The sequence below is a fragment of the Danio aesculapii genome, chromosome 10 (genome assembly GCF_903798145.1).
Source record: "Danio aesculapii chromosome 10, fDanAes4.1, whole genome shotgun sequence".
NCBI classification, from domain to species: Eukaryota; Metazoa; Chordata; class Actinopteri; order Cypriniformes; family Danionidae; genus Danio; species Danio aesculapii.
Genome location: NC_079444.1, coordinates 12,301,859 through 12,319,137, shown reverse-complemented (window position 1 = coordinate 12,319,137; position 17,279 = coordinate 12,301,859). Strand labels below are relative to the sequence as shown.

The 17,279-nt window shown below is 35.8% G+C and overlaps 1 protein-coding gene across 2 annotated transcripts in view; it reads right to left on the bottom strand.

Annotated features, from left to right (window-relative positions):
* cwc27 (CWC27 spliceosome associated cyclophilin) overlaps positions 1-17,279 on the bottom strand; it is an 83,180-nt gene that overhangs the window by 13,710 nt on the left and 52,191 nt on the right. Inside the window, exon 12 of one of the 2 annotated variants that reach the window (XM_056466751.1) lies at positions 5,935-6,044. In XM_056466751.1, coding sequence (XP_056322726.1) covers positions 5,935-6,044 — 110 coding nt within the window. Of the gene's footprint in view, positions 1-5,934; positions 6,048-17,279 lie in introns of both variants that reach the window. The other variant, XM_056466750.1, reaches the window with a different exon arrangement.

The window sequence follows — 17,279 nt, the reverse complement described above, 5'->3', positions numbered from 1 at the left end:
TAGATGGCCGGCCAGCTCTAGGAAGAGTACTGGTGGTTCCAAACATCTTCCACTTACAGATGATGGTTGCCACTGTGCTCATTGGAACCTTCAGAGCAGCAGAAATGTTTCTGTAACCTTCCCCAGCCTTGTGCCTCGAGACAATCCTGTCTTGGAGGTCTACAGACAATTCCTTTGTCTTCATGCTTGGTTTGTGCTTTGACTCATTTTAGAGCTTCATGGCAAAGGCTGTGAATACTTCTGTACATGTGATTTTTCAGGTTTTTTATTTTAATAAATTTGCAAAAATTCAAAAAATCTTTTTTCACATTGTCATTATGGGGTGTTGTGTGTGGAATTTTGAGGAAATAAATGAATTTTATCCATTTTGGAATAAGGCTGTAACATTAAAAAATGTGGAAAAAGTGAAGCGCTATGAATACTTTCCGGATGTATAATATTTTCATAGCGAACTATCATCAGCTTGACTTGATTAGTTTTATAAAACAGTATTTATTTTGTGTGCATTTTGAGCAACCAAAATGTTGTGAATAAACCTTTTTAGAGATGATGTACATGTAAGTCTGGGTAGTGTTTAGTATATTTATACTTTCCTAGTTTTTACTGAACTATTATCACACACATTTACACATGATTTTGGATTCACAGCTCTATACTTTATGCTGGGTTCCAGTTAACACAAAAAGTGACCCTGGGCTGCAAAATTAGGGTACTTTCACACCTAGACGTTTTTTTTTCAGAACCTGGCACTTTTAGCCCGTTAGCTCAGTTTGCCATATGTGAACAGCACAACCATGCTCTGATCCGCACCAAAACAATCGGCACGAGATCGCCTGAATGAGATGGTCTTGGCTCGATTGAAACAGCCTCTGGACCGGATCAATTGTAGTGAGAAAGCAAAACGATCCAACGAACTGACGAACCAGGCTATATCATGATGCATTATGGATATGTAATAGCCATATATACTCCTATATGAATGAGAATTATTAGTAGGGCGGGACTTCATCTTTCCTACCAGTAAATGTGGGTTTCATGTCAAATATGAAAGTGAAAGCATGCTGAACTATTAACGAGAGCTGTTTATCCGTTAGGAAAATTGACAAAATTACTATTTGATATTTTTTTCCATATTTTAATCTTATAATATTTTGTATTAGGCCTATTGTTTTGTTCATTTCGACACCTCAAAAGAAAGATCAACATTGATCTGCTTCATGATTTGACTGCAGTCTCGGTTAATCTTTCTCTCTACAAATGTAAGCCTAAAATGCAGAATTCTAGCGTTTTTTTAAGCTCATAATTAATAAGGAAAACAAAGATATTAAATGTCTTATTTCAAAATAACTAAATGTTACAAAAAATGATGGCCAATAGAAAGACTGATACGATAGAAAGATTTTTACAACTGAAATGAGACTATGTATGAGAAAGTCTTGCCTCTGATTTATATTTGTTGACGATGGCTGTGGGCATCACCAATCAAAATTAAAGTGCACCTTTTCCCTTATAATGTCTCATTTCTCATCATCATTAATTAAAATAACAACATATGACAGCTGAGTGAAATCTGTGGAACTCTGAAAAATAAACCCTAAAACTCTGACCAATGTGAGGACAGTTTACTCGCATGTGACTTGTTTTAATTATTTTGGTCTGTTTAGAAACGTTGCCAGGTAAAAGCGAATCACGCCAAAAACAAAGAGCAACAATGTAACAACTGTTTCTGAACAAAACAATCAATCTACAGGTGTGAAAGCACCCTCAGTCTTTTGTTGCACTGGTATGTTTGTGGCAATAGTCTCATTTAAACTACTTTATAACCCTCAGATTTGAGATTTTCAAACAGTTATACCTTGGCCAAATATTTGTCCTATCCTAGCAAGGTATACATGAAAAGCTTATTTATTCAGATTTCCATTTATGTATACATCTTAATTCTAAAAAGATTCACATGTATGACGTGATTTTTGGGGGGTCCATGGTCACAAATAAACTATTCTGAAAAAAATATATATATTTCAGTGTCTCAACAATGAAACTTAGTGGAGCCCAATAATGTTTCGGTTTCCACCTAGATTCACTCCATTGAAAAAAAGCAGATTCTTATTTAATTTTCACTTACTGAATGCTATCTGACATGCTCACCAGCTACTGTTGGCATGTCTTGAGACGTAGAGACATTTGATTCATTCTTGAGTCAAATCTTTTTAATCAATAATTCAATTGAGTGTACTACAGATAAATGACTGGCAGCCTGTGGTCAGACCCGCAACTAAACTTGCAAATTGTGCAACAATTCACAAGAAAAACATCTCTACTTTTTCACAAGTAATACAGTAGTATGTTGTTCTTTATTACAAAAAATGTTATTCATTTGACATTATTTTAATTAGTGATTTTTTCTTTAAACTGAAAATAAGATTGCTGATTCATGAAATTGATTTAATAATGCACACAGAAAAGCTGAATTTCATACAAAATATCAATTGCACAAAAGTCCATTTTCATATCAACTTAGAAAAAGTGTTAAAATGCCTCATACTGTGCTATTTTTTAAAAGTCTTTAATTTTGTGACCTGTAGCTGGAGGCTATTAACTTTAAATTAGTTTACTTAACTCTGAGGCACGTTCACATCCCAAATATTTCACCTCAATGCACATTACAGATCTCCTTTGGTCTAATTCTATCTGAAATCTATATTTGATTGTCACTTTATCTGAAATTATTCATTATTTCCCCAAGGAGTGCACAAACTGATCATTGGGAAATTGTGACCTAGTGAAAACCTGTCAGAAAATGCAAACAGCACAGTCTTTATTCATTCATTTTCTTTTTGGCTTAGTGTCTTTATTACTCGGGGGTCGCCACAGCGGAATATACCGCCAACTTATCCAGCATATGTTTTACGCAGCGGATGCCCTTCCAGCTGCAACCAATCAATGGGAAACGTCCAAACACACTCAGGGCCCTATCATACACCCGGCGCAATGTGGCGCAAGGCGCGATACAATTGTTGTTTGCTAGTTTCTGCTTGGCGCAAGAGTCATTTTGACGTTTTGCGTCACGCTGTTTAAATACCAAATGCATTTGCGCTCATATGTGCACCCAGAGGCGTTCTGGTCTAAAAAAGAAGGCGCGTTGAGGCGCATTGCTGGCGCGTTGCTATTTTGAGAAACTATAATAGACTGTTCTATAGACCAGAACAAAGCCGGTCTAAAGTCCTGCCCATAGCGCGTTAGTTGTGCGTCTCGCTAACACATTGCTTAATACAAACAGGATGTACAGCAATACGCAAATATCTTTACATATGAAAAAAAAAAAAGAGTTAAAATATTAAGGATAATTATAGGATATAATAAGGATATATATACTGTAGGATATAAATATAAAGGATTAAAATATTACAAAACACATTATTTTCTAGCCTACATAAATATTAAAACCATACTTCCATGCCTTCTTCATCTCGGGGGCTTTTTCAGTTCATTCATGACAATTTGCTTTTGTATAAAGTTATTATTATTAGCAGTATTATTTATTATATGCATATTTATATTTGTTTTATTAAAAGCAAGCTTAGATTTGCCCACCTGTCAGGTTTTAGACCATATGGGGCACAGCATGTGTATTAGCATGTGTATCACACTTCTTTATTATTGTTCATTTATTAATTTGCAGGAAATTAAAACTTAATTTAGAAATAGTTTTGAAACCAATCTTTGCGATTAACAAACTAAATTAATTATTTATAGGCTAATGGATGTCTGTGCGTACAAGAAGTTTCCCTATCCACGAGAGTGAAAGCGGAAGTAGGCAATGAGGAGGTTCATCTCTCATTCTCGCGCTGTAGATGCTCTATTTAACTGTTTTCTCTCTAGTAAAGGGCTCAGTTTTTACACTTACAAAGTCCGTCATTTAAATAGCAAACGCGCTATGGCACGACGCAACTGACTCTTGAGAATGGGAGATGAGACTCTGATTGGTTTATTCTCAAAACACACCTATAACTCATTAAGAAAATAAGCTCAACCCTTTTAGACCACGCGCCATGGCGCAAAGCGGATTTTTCCGTCCTTATATTAGCCAAAGTGGATTCTGGCACGCCCTTAATGCGTTTGCGCCCTGCGCTTTGCACTTTGCGCATGGATTGTCAAAATAGAGCCCTCATTCACACACATACACAACGAACAATTTAGCTTAGCCAATTCACCTATTCCACATGTCTTTGGACTTTGGCTTATGACATCGCTTGATGTTTGTGTAAATTTCCCCATTTATTCCAATCGTCTAACATTATTTTATGTGCTTTATGTTATTGTCTTATAATATAAGGTCAGTTAATAGCTCACTGGGTATTGGGAAATATTATAAATACATGTTCTGAATTTGATTTAACCTTATAAGTTTACGGATGAAAAGGTCTAACAGGTTTGGAATCTAAGTAAATGCGATAGCAGAAATGTGCTTATTGAATTCACCATTGCTTCAATAGCTATTTGTAGGCATTGTAAGCATTTATAAAAAATGCGTAATGAAAAGGCAAATGCACATAAAATGTTGAAAATGCACACAACTAAGAGGAGAAACCTTTTATTCGATGATGGATGGTGGAACCACATTTAATGAATCTAAAACCTTGTGTGATTTTGTTTTAACAGATCATGTGATAACAAAAATGGGTGTCGTGGGGTGGCATTAATGGATAAACCAGAGAAATTATCACATTTTGAAATATCTGAAATATTGTTTTGGTCATTCTAAAGTCCAAGTCCATCATCAAAGTGGTTCAGTATTACCTCTAGAACTGTCTCAAGCCTGATTTATACTTTCACCTGGTGCCACGTCGTGGACCTCCTCTGACTGCACGCGCACCTTACAAAACGGACAAGGATTTTATACTTGACGTGTTCACCTTTCTTCTTTTTCTGTTATCAAAGAAATAATTGGTTTCTTAATTATAGTTTTGTAACTATTAAATTGCTTTAAATTCAAAATTGTGATATATACATCAGTGTAAAACCTTTAAATGGTTCTCCACTTTTGCCATGGCATAAACCCTCAGGTTTTTCCAAACTTTTTAACAAAAACTTTCTTTCTTTCCCAAGACTGTTGCAATTTCTATCCAAGAATTATTGGTCATCTGGTTATCTCTATGATCAGGGGCGTAGCAACCGGGGGAGACGGGAGGGATACGTCCCCCTCACTTTTAGAGACAGACCATTTAGAAACAGGTGATTAATAATTATATGAACGTAAACATTTGAATCTCATACAGCTGTCCCCCTCACTTTCAAAATGTCCCCTACGCCCCTGCCCCTGTACAGTTGTACTGTTTCAGACAAAATCTCTTCAAAGTGTTTCATATTCAACTCAAATAAAACACAGCACCGCGTGAACTGTTCACTTTGTCTCAAAAAAAAAAAAAAAAAAAAAATCAAGCGGTCCACCAGCCGAAATCATGGCGCACCAAAAGCGAACCGCCGCAAACACATCGATGACGTCACAATCGCCGTGCGCACTCAAGCGAACTAGTGAACACGTCAAGTATAAACCGGGCTTTAAGCGGCTGCACTCCCAAAGAGCGTCTCAAATATCCCAAAACCATCTTTACCTTCTTATTATATAAGAAAAAAGGTCCAAAGTGGCTTCTCCTAACCAGCAAATTCCATTTAACTTTTTGACATTTGTTACCAGTTTGTCAGGAAGTGACGATTTTGTTCTCTTCGGCTCACTGGATGGAAGCGGTGCTGTATTCGCCAATGTTTTATGCAATATATCAGTTTTATGTATAAGCCTGATTAGCATGCTTGGATGCAAACAAAGCTGATGTCAACCCATAAGAGGTAGTCTGTGACTTAGTTTGAGCTGACATGAAATAGCTCTTATAAAAATCTTCCCATTATAAAAGCAGAAGCCAAACTATAACCCACCTGAGCCTCTCGTCCAGAGCCCTTCTTTAATTTCTGCTTCCTCATGTCCTCGTACTTCTTCCTGCTCTCCAGATACTCCGTCACCGCCTCACTGTTCTGCTTACTGTCACCTACTGTCACCAAAAATAAAAAAAAACACAAAAGTGATTACAATCAAGATATGAGAAATTAACATCTCCTCAGGGATCAATCTGTCCATTATTTCATATTTTATATATATAATAGTGTGCCTAACTTGAAAGGATTTACATGAAAAGAAAACAGCTGAATTCCAGAGCAGGAGTTATTACTATCACATGGATATAACTATGAAATACATAAAGTTTATGCTGCTATAAACTTAAATGAAGATGACAGCTCCTGTGGGCCGCTTCCTTCCAAGAATAATCATATGACCAGTGCCAAAATTTAGGTCCTAAGACCCTCATCAGTGCAAAGGCCAAAATTTATGACTTCTGCAGTCCAAATGAATTTCTGTGCTATAAGGAGATGGATTTTATTCAAATGATGAGGAAACGCGTGTGATATACAGACATATATACTGAAAGGATTACACAAGCGAAATGGGAAACACATCAAAATGTGTTTATGTAGCACCGGGGCTCTCCCATCCTTCAAAATAATCACAGCGAACACTACAAGATTATAAAAAAGGGAGAGAAAAGACAGAGGAGAAAAGAAATATAAAATGTACACTGTAAAAAATGGCCATGATTTCAACTGTAAAAAAAAACTAAAAATGTTACAGTAAAAATCCGTAACCTAGTTTAGAGTATGTTTTCTTAATATATACGGCAAATAACTGTAAATTGACTTTCCCATAATTCCCTGCATAACACATCACTTTTTATGCTTTTTGTTGACATTAATATGGGTCTTTTTAGTTGTTTCTCCATCAGTTATGTACATTAGAGATTTATGTTACATCTAATGTTGATAAACAATGTTTATTTCATGACTTTAATTTTATGCACATTACCATACTAATGTTTAGTAGCTGTGTGAATGACACTGAGCACCTTCTATAAACTGATACACTTTTCTTCTTGTTGGAAAAGTTGTTTATGATGAGCATTGGTTCATTATGTAACTTCCTCATCACCACCTGAATATGGCTGTGTTAAGGTGTCTATCTGTGTAACAAAAGATATGTAGATGTTGGTAATTCAAAATACAGACACGTTATCTCTATAAATCAATGAAATGCGGTATTTTACTGTAAAAATGAGAAATTACTTTTACGGTTTGTACTGTATTTTTAACTGTGAAATACTGGCAAACACAGCTGCCATTGTTTTTTACCGTACATTTTACGCATTTATTTTTTACAGTGTAAGCATGTAGTAAAACAGTTTGAGAGTTTCCTCCATGAGAATATAAAAACTTAATTTGACAGCATTTTGCTGCATAACTGCACAAAATAATTCTTCAAATAGGAATTAAACTTTTTAATGATCTTTTTAAAATAATTTTAAAATAATTGGAATAAACAATCATTTGCCGAACTAATTATGAATATAAATGCATTTATTGATATTTATTGATACAATTAAAAGTATGCAAAACTACATTTACATGAATTTATTGTTATACATTTTCAACTACTTTATCATTTGAAGAATGGAGTAAGAGGTACAAGTTGGTAAGACTTAGTCTTTTAATTTTGCATTTAACTTAAATGTTTAACAGTACTTATATTTAGAAAGTTTCAATCATATACAGTAGGACTGTGTGACGTGTATCATCTATTATACCATTATAATTGTTTTTTAAGGATGCATGCTGACATTTTATTAAGTCACTCATTTAGTAAAAAAACAAACAAGCTAAATAAAGTTTTAAAACGCATCAAATATGTTGGCAATCTACCAATGTATCAAACTTTTGATAAAAATGATTCATGTTTTTTTTTTTTTTTTTACATGTTTGATTTAAGATCAATTCTTAAATTTTTTTTTCTTTTTCTCCATATATTCTTGGACATTATTAAAACCCCACATTCTAATAAAAGGATTTTAAATAATAAAGATTCTACTTTACAGCTCAGTGGATCAGATTTTCTTTTAATTACTTCAACATTTGTAAACTAACGTTCACTGCACTGTAAAAAATACTTATTGGCTTAAATTTTTAAGCTGAATCAAGTTAACCTTATGAGTAATTTGAACTTATATTATATTGAACTGACTTAAAACAGCTTGCATAACTCATAAAATTAAGTTGGAACATGATTACTTTAATAAGTTACAATTAACTAAAAACATGTTTTTATGACTAATTGATCATATAACTTTTTACAGTATGTTGATTTTTAGAACCATCAATATCATATGAATTAGATTTACTGAATGAAATAAGAAACTGGAAATTAAAACTAGAGAAGAATCAAATCAAAATGAGAGTGTGCAAACGGATACCAAGCCCTAGTTTTTATGAAATAAACAAAGTTAATTTAATGAACAAGTGACTCAACCTTCTATGCATGTCAGTGGCTACGTGTTAGTAATATTCTACCATATATAACAACAAAAAAAGCGCACAAAAGTTTGAAACCACTTGAGTGCAAGGAAATGATTCTGGAATTGACATTTTTCTGTCTCAAAATTTTAGATGAACATTTCAGTGTAACTAAAACTACACGGTACACTTTATTTCTGACTGTCTGGGATATTTAAAAATAAAAAAATTATCTGGAACGAGTCTGGAATGTTTAAACTTAAAATATTCAGTCAAACCTTGGCCAACAAGTCATGATGTGTTGCACAAACTACGGACAATGCCCAAACACAGTGTAATCCTTCAAAACAAGTTTCCCCTTACAAATGAGCACAAAAGACAATGTAATCTCCATTTAAAATTCTCCTTTTTAACAAATTTTATTATGTTATGGTGTGTAAAATATTATTTGAACCCCCCTTATTTATACTTCATGTGACCATCTGCAAAACAGAGTTGAACTGAATGAGGTTTATTTAGGGATGTCCAGATCCGATCACATGATCGAAAATCGGGCCCGATCAAGTTGTTTCAGACTTGATCGGAATTGGATGTTACCTCCCGATCAAGACTCGAAAATAAACTTGGCATTGCGTGCCGCGTATTTTAAGTTGAGGTGCTACTTGTTTTAAATTATATATATATATATATATATATATATATTTTTTTTTTATATTTACTGTTGCACTAAAGTCCAAAAGAATTTATGTTATTTATTACTTGATTGTTTAAGCTACCTCAGAGTTGTTGAATGTTAAAATAAGGTAAATTAAATTAAAAAATAAGGAACATCCTGGATCGGTTTCTTCACTCTTGTTTATTTATTTTTTTATGTATTATAGAAGTATCGAATCAGGTTTCAGTATTGGTAGGTACTTAAAATCAAATGACTCGGACTCGAAGGCAAAAAACCTGATCAGGACATCCCTAGTTTATTTATTTATTTATTTTTCTTTTGGTTTTTTTATTTATAGTGTTCTTATTTCCTATTTTATGTCTGTCTTTTATTGTTTTTGTGTTGTCATTAGTACTTTGTCCTTTAAAATAAAAAATAAAAAACTATAATAAAATATTTTAAATACTCTTAAAATCTAAAAATAAAGCATATTCTAAAAATCCCACAGGAGAATTGCAGGAATTGGAAAAGTCAATAGCAACAGGGCTGGACTGTTGACACTGGTGTCTACAGCCATTAATGTGCCATTGCCAGTTGCCCAGCTCAGACGACGGGCAGTCACAGGACTTCATTCGACTACACCTATGACTGAACGCTTCCCCAACAAGGGGAACAAACTACATCAGACCGAGCCTCCAACATTCAGGTGATTTATTTGATGTTAGCGCTGTCATGTAAAGAAAAAATCTCTTTCCCCTCACAAATGGAACGCTTGTTTATTCTTCGTATTTATGGTGCGCTGAAAACCGCATTGGCAAGAGGCTGGAAATTTGTTTTTCAGCAGCCGAGAGTGTGCCATGCGTTCGTCTGAGAGCCACTGACTGTGTTTGAAAATGTTTAGTCTGTGGCATGAGCTAATAGAAAACTAGAAAGACAGAGAGAAAGCAATGAGCCAGGGACCATTAAAACACATTGACGGTGTAGAAAACACAGAACACTCTAGTTCTTTTCTAATCTATGTAAAACAGGGCTGCCAATATGAGCTGAGAGCGTGTTTACTGTGGCCACTGTCCAGACAGGGAAAGATACAGATTTGAGAGGCCTGAAATAAACATGTATTGAAACAATGTACAAGACCTTTTCAATTCTTTGAGAGCTTTGTATATGCTGTGTATACATGACTATAAATCAGAAATAAATATTGCAGCAAGAGTTTAAATGTTTCTTTAAGATTATATTATATTATATTATATTATATTATATTATATTATATTATATTATATTATATTATATTATCAGTAAGGTTTGTTATTTAAAATAAATAAATAAATAATTTAATTTACTTATTTGGTTCATAATTTTTATGGAAAGAATTTTTAAGCGCAGCCTGGGGCTGGAGGGGGTCCGCTTCGGGGACCACAGGATTTCATCACTGTTATTCGCAGACGATGTTCTGTTGGCTTCATCGAAAATCGACCTTGAACTGGGCGATTTGCTGCCGAATGAGACGCTATGGGATGAGAATAAGCACCTCCAAGTCCGAGGTCATGGTGCTCCACCGAAAAAAGGTGGTTTTCCATCTCCAGGTTGGAGGAAAGTCCTTACCCCGGGTGGAGGAGTTCAAGTATCCTGGGTTTTTGTTAACGAGTGAGGGAAGAATGGAACATGAGATTGACAGGCGGATTGGTGCAGCGGCAGCCGCAATGCGGTTGATGTACCAGTCCGTTATGGTAATGAAGGAGCTGAGCCGAAAGGCAAAGCTCTCAATTTACCAGTCAATCTACGTTCCTACTCTCACCTATGGTCATGAGCTTTGGGTCATGACCGAAAGGACTAGATCTCGCATACAAGCGGCCGAATTGAGTTTCCTTCTCAGGGTGGCAGGGCGCACCCTTATAGATATAGCTCTGTCACCCGGGAGGAGCTCGGAGTAGAGTCGCTCCATATCGAGAGAAGTCAGCTGAGGTGGCTCGGGCATCTGATTTGGATGCTTCCTGGATGTCTACCCAGGGTGGTGTTCCAGGCATGTCCCACCAGGAGGAGACCTCGGGGAAGACCCAGTACATGCTGGATGGACTATGTCTGTTGGCTGGCATGGGAATGCCTTGTGATCCCCCTGCAGGAGCTGGAGGAAGTGTCTGGAGAGAGGGAAGTCTAGGGTTCTCTACTAAAACTGCAGCCCCAACAGCCCCGGAAAAGCGGTTGAAAATAAATGAATGAATGATTAAACAAATGAATGAATGAATGAATGAATAAACAAATAATTTATAAGCAAGAATATGTAGGTGTCATAAAAGACATTAATAATGCAATAAAAGATTTCTATTTTAAATAACTGTTGTTCTTTTGAACATCCAGTATATATATATATATTTATTTATTTATTTATTTATTAAGCAGCATAACTGTTTCCAATGTTAATAAAAACGTATTTCTTAAACACTGAATCATCGTTAGGTTGAGTGGGATCACAGAGACACTGACCCAAAATCCCTTGACAAACCTTGAAGTGGCCCCCAATTATTCAATTCAAATTCTATTAATGTTTATTTATATAGCGCTTTTTACAATGTAGATTGTGTCAAAGCAGCTTAACATAGTTCTAGTAAAGTCCAGATTTCAGAGTTGAGTTTAGTTCAGTGTGGTTTATATTTCACTGCTGAAAATCTCTACAAACACTGAAGAGCAAATCCACCGAAGCACAGCTCCACAAGTCCCAATCCGAGCAAGCCAGTGGCAACAGTGGCGAGGAAAAAAACTTCAGCAATTGAAAAAAATAAGGGAAAAAAATTATCCCAAGCCTGACAGACAATCATCTCGTCCCATTAATATGACGCAGTAGACAGGGTTGAAAATTTGTCAAATTGCTCACATGTACCTTAAACACAACAATGGCAGCTGAAAGACCAGAAAAGTTTCATAAACATCTGCCAAACAGTCTTCTCCGCAAGAAGTGTCAGCATATCGCATCACATCTTTACATTGTTTTCTATTTGCTGCAGAAAGACACAGAAAGGTGCAACCAGTGCGCAAAAAGAAAACTCACAGAACAGACGTAGCACGTCAAGGTAGGCTTCTCGTCCAGTGTGTGACCCCCTCCAAATCTTTCAAATTTCTCAGAGACCATTCATACAGGCAGGGGATTAAGTGATTTAGGGGCCCTAAGCAATTCTAGCCATGAGGCCCAAAAGTTTTAAAATGCACCTTTTTCTACTTATATATATTTTTTTTATTTTATTTTTATTTATTTATTTTTGCTGTTTTTTCTTATTTCACTGGATCTCCTTTTCTACATTTAATCATAATCCAAAATTATAATAACAACATGTAAAGCATCTTGCATCTTGTAAAACTTTTGAAATGATTTGTTTTCTTAAAATAAATTCACAACAAAGTAATAAAGGAACTATTTCCTTTTTTAAAACTAAGGCTTTACTTATTTGACTGCTGGACCGGTCCAAGATTGAGGGTGGGGGACACAAATACATTTTTAAACCCTCCCCGTACAAAATATGATAAACAAAAAATGCTATATATAATTATAGGTATAATTTATAATTCTAGGTATTTATTTGGGGGCCCTGAGATTTCCTGGGGCCCTAAGCGGCCACTTACCTTGCTTATTGGTTAAATTTGCCCCTGCATACAGGTGGTCATACATCTGTACCAGCTCTGCTATTCAACTTTTTAATGTATTCATGTACCTAGTGCTGTTGTTTGGATGTTTTTCTCAACAAATCAGAGGTAATCCCAAGTTAAATAAGACGAAGTTCCAGAACACACTCACCAATTGCATAACCATCAATGGTAGCTCAAAGGTGTTAGGGACCCAAAAAAACTCCCCCAAAAGTTTGCTTTTTCGAACTTCAGAAACAAACTTTTATAGACCTTAATTTCAATCGGTTCTTTGATTTCGCCTGGAAGCCCACGGTGGAGCCAAAGCTACAGAGCTCAGAGGTGGAGTGGGAGGGAAGGAGGAGCTCATCGCGTGAAGGAGTGAAGAGATGTAGATAAAGAGTGGAAGGCAGGGCAACGACTGACCAAGGCAGAGCCGGAGGGACATCCATCAGGTGGGATAAAGACGGACTGCGATGACGACGAGGAAGGAGTGAACCAAGGTGAAGCCAACGGATTAGAGGGCTAAGGCAAAAGGAGAAAACGAAGGTCCCACCAGAATGCGCTGGTGACCCATGGCAAACATCCTACATGATGATGGTGGGCTGAGGGTGAGCTGAGGGGCATACAGGGGGCAGCTGTGACAGAGCTTGGGGACTGGCTGCAGTAATGGCAGGAACAGACTGCTCAGGCACCTCACTGGAGAGTAAGCAACTGGAACAGGCAGTGGAGGAAAGGGAGGGTCATGTGGGATGCTGTTTATGTTAAATGAAGAGAAACTGGCTAAAATAGACAAATGGCTGGACAGAACTAGTGAGGGTAGAGGAAAGTCACTGCTGGATGAAACCTTAATGGCTCTTTGATTGTAGATTGGCATGTGGCTCTCCTTCAACAGTGGGCTCAGTCCGATGCTCTGATGGATTATTCATTGGACACCAGCACTCACTCCACAATGCTGATGGACCACTTCAGACAAATGCACCCAAGTTCGGTCATCAGGAACCTGCACAAGTAGTTTTCTGGAAAGATGATAACTCCCTGCAAATGTTCCTCAAGGGAGTAGTTCTCCTTCTCCAAACAGAGGAGTTTGATGCTGACAAAGAGATCCACAAAAAAACATTTGCTAAAAGAATAAGGAAAAGAAATGGAGGAACACTCATGCCATACAATGTTTTGGTCTGGTGTTTGGTCACGGGTTAGTGTGTGCGGCAATCACTGACTACGTTTACATGGACATCAGTAATCGAATGATTTGCCTTAATCTGAATAAGACAATAATCTGATTAAGGTGTTTACATGAGTTGCGTTTTGAATGTTCCTTTCATGATCCTGTTTTACATGTTAAAGCACATAATTTGATTAAGGTCATTGCATCACCATGCAATCCACATTTCCTCTGGAGATTCATGTAATTTCGGATGCTTCATATTTAATTTGTCGACTTGAATTGCAGTTTGGAACTTTCACTTTCATTCAGGAACAATTCATGCATGCCCCCTGTGACAAATAAGATATTGGATGAGTGTATGAAATGCTGGAATAGTGTTGTTTTGATGGAATTTGATACCACACCGAATGGGAGAAAAAAAAAATTGCATTGTGTGTGTCCGTGGTCCTTCACTGACTTGGTAGGTGCAGAGAATAGTGTCAAACTGTTGAGTGTGTATGGAATATCCTGTCACAAAATGCGGTGAAGATCCTACACAATGGTTATAGTTTGATTGCGGTGTTTACATGTCTGTACTGAACTTCTATAATGCGACTAAAATCAGCACACTCCACATGTCTTAATTCGATTTCTGTTTAGTTCGATTATGACCTCATTAAATTAAATTACACGCATTAAATTAATAAAAAAAAAAATCGCTGTTTACATGGTAGACTCTTAATCAGAGTATTGTCTTAATCGTATTAAAATCGAATTATTAGTGTCCATGTAAACGTACTCACTGGCTGAAACGACGAAGATGATCAACTGCAAATATTTCCAATATTTGTCTAATAAACACACATCCAAAAGCGTAGGGGAACACTGATGGAACACGAAGACATTCAAGACCTGACAAGGAACAAAGGAAACCGGGATTAAATAGACAAAATGATTAAATACATACAAACAGGTTCTAGGAATTAACATCCATGACAACCAACGAGTGGCGGGAAACAAACAAAAAAAACACTAGGTAAAAAACAAAAAAACTGTGACAGTAATGTCTTTGTAATATTTTCGTAATTATCAAATAAAATACCTTGACTTCAAAAATAAAATCGTATAACTTTTCTGCTCCAAACAAATAATAGATCAATAATATTTGAAGAAAGCCATTCTGTTGCATATCCATTCATCTCAATTGCAGTTACTTGGATAATCAAAGTGATTCAATAATTGTGACTCAGTATACCGTCTCTCTTAATTGTAAAACTCTAAACTAAAAAAGGGTTGAATATGGCTAAATTGGTCAACATTATCCATCTGATATAATTATTTTAATATGAATATAACTTTGAATTCAAATAGCAATGCATTTTAACCAGCAAAGCAGCCCTGCAGCTCTAATATTCAGGTCGAGTGGAACGTAATTGAGTAACTAAAGTTTGACTGAAACACGTTATTTGAACCGAACGGCTGTCATTAACCACTTGCACCATGCAATTACTCATTTACGCAGGTATTCGACGCATGAATGCCGCAAATTCTGAAATCACCTTTTCGTTTGTGATTTATGTGAGCAAAAAGTGATGCCTTGCACTGGGCTTGCTGAACGCTTGCTCCTCTGCGCAGATGCAGAGCGCTGAATGCAGGACTGCTGAATGATGGCACCCTGAGGGCCTCCAGCAGCAGCACACTCCATCTACTCCAGCTGGTGCTGCTAAGTACTGTCTTTGAGTTTGACGGCTATTCTAACAACATTCCATCCCTCGCCTGTCAGGAAAGCCGAAAAGAGCCACAAATCATGCCGTCCCTAACAGGGGGTTGATGGGCACAGCAAACACCTCATCATCTGGGACGTGGACTATTTATTTTTGGAAGGGCAAGAACGAGGGGGTGAATGCAAGGGTTCTTAAGGGTAATGGTAGTCGATTGGCCAACAGCAACTTCTTCAGCAGAGTTCAGTGCAGAGTTTCTGGTCGGCATTACAATGTATATTTCAATGATAAAGGTAGGGCTGTGCAATGAAAATATATATCGTATGGACAAAATAAAAAGTCTATAGTTCCATAGTATGCGCTCTAAAAAATGCTGGGTTATTTCAACCCAATTCTGGGTGTAATATGGACAAAACCAACTGCTGGTTTCATTTTTTAATTAAATTAATAGGACCAAATTTAACCCAATGTTTATTCAGTGCATATTATCCTCAATTTGGGTTTAAATAACCCAGCATTTCTTAGAGTATGCTCTATCGTTTACATTGCAGTGTCGCAAAATACATGGTTTACAGTAATAAATTTTACTAATTTATTTAAGCACAATTACATGCCATTTCGGGGACGCAGACAGAAACATCAATAACAACATTATGAGAAAGTTGCAATCTTTAAAGTATAATGTTTACATTTAGCATTTTATTCAACAAAATTGTATGGCCCAACAGTTGAAATGTGGCTAATGACTCCGTCTACAGCAGTTGTGATATTCTAATAAACTTAAAGTCCTACAGATATAGAATGGATTTGCAACCAAAGTCGTGTCTGGTGATTCAGCAAAAAAACCAAAAGTTCACAGTTAGTATGCTATGTTTACACAATTTCAAAACAAAGGTTTCACAAGTCTGTTATGATTATACTGAAAATTAAAAAAAAAAAAACATTTCAAGTATATAAATTTTACTGCTGCACATTTACAATGTTTTCATTTTTACAATAAATGTACATTGTTTTCATATTTCATTACTACAGCTGAATTTGAGATTTTTAGCTACTTTTTATTTAATAGAAAATTTTATGTTTACAAAACTAATATTTTGAATGAAATACTGGTATTTAATAAACAGTTGAAGTCAAAATTATTAGCTCCCCTGAATTATTATTTTTTCCCCAATCTCTGTTTAACGGAGAGATTTTTTCAACTCATTTCTAATAACTGATTTGTCATGATGACAGTAAATAATACTTTACTAGATCTTTTTCAAGACACTTCTATACAGCCTAAAGTGACATTTAAAGGCTTAATTAGGTTAATTAGGTTAACTAGGCAACTTAGGGTAATTAGGCAAGTCACTGTATAGCAGTGGTTTGTTCTGTAGACTATCGAAAAAATATAGCTTAAAGGGGCTAATAATTTAACCTTAAAATGGCTTTAAAAAAATTAAAACTGCTTTTATTCTAGCCGAAATAAAACAAATAAGACTTTCTCAGACAGAAAAAATATATTATCAGACATACTGTGAAAATACCCTTGCTCTCTTAAACATAATTTGGGAAATATTTAAAAAAGAAAAAAATTCAAAGAGGCTAATAATTCTGACTTCAACTGTATATATTGATTCTCTAAATTGAATCAAAACCAAAGTAATAAAAAAATTAATTGCCAAATTAGTCTCAATACCCAGTTCTACTATTCAAGTACCAGCATATCAGAATCATATTTTTTAGGCTGAGAGAAAAGCAAAGTCTT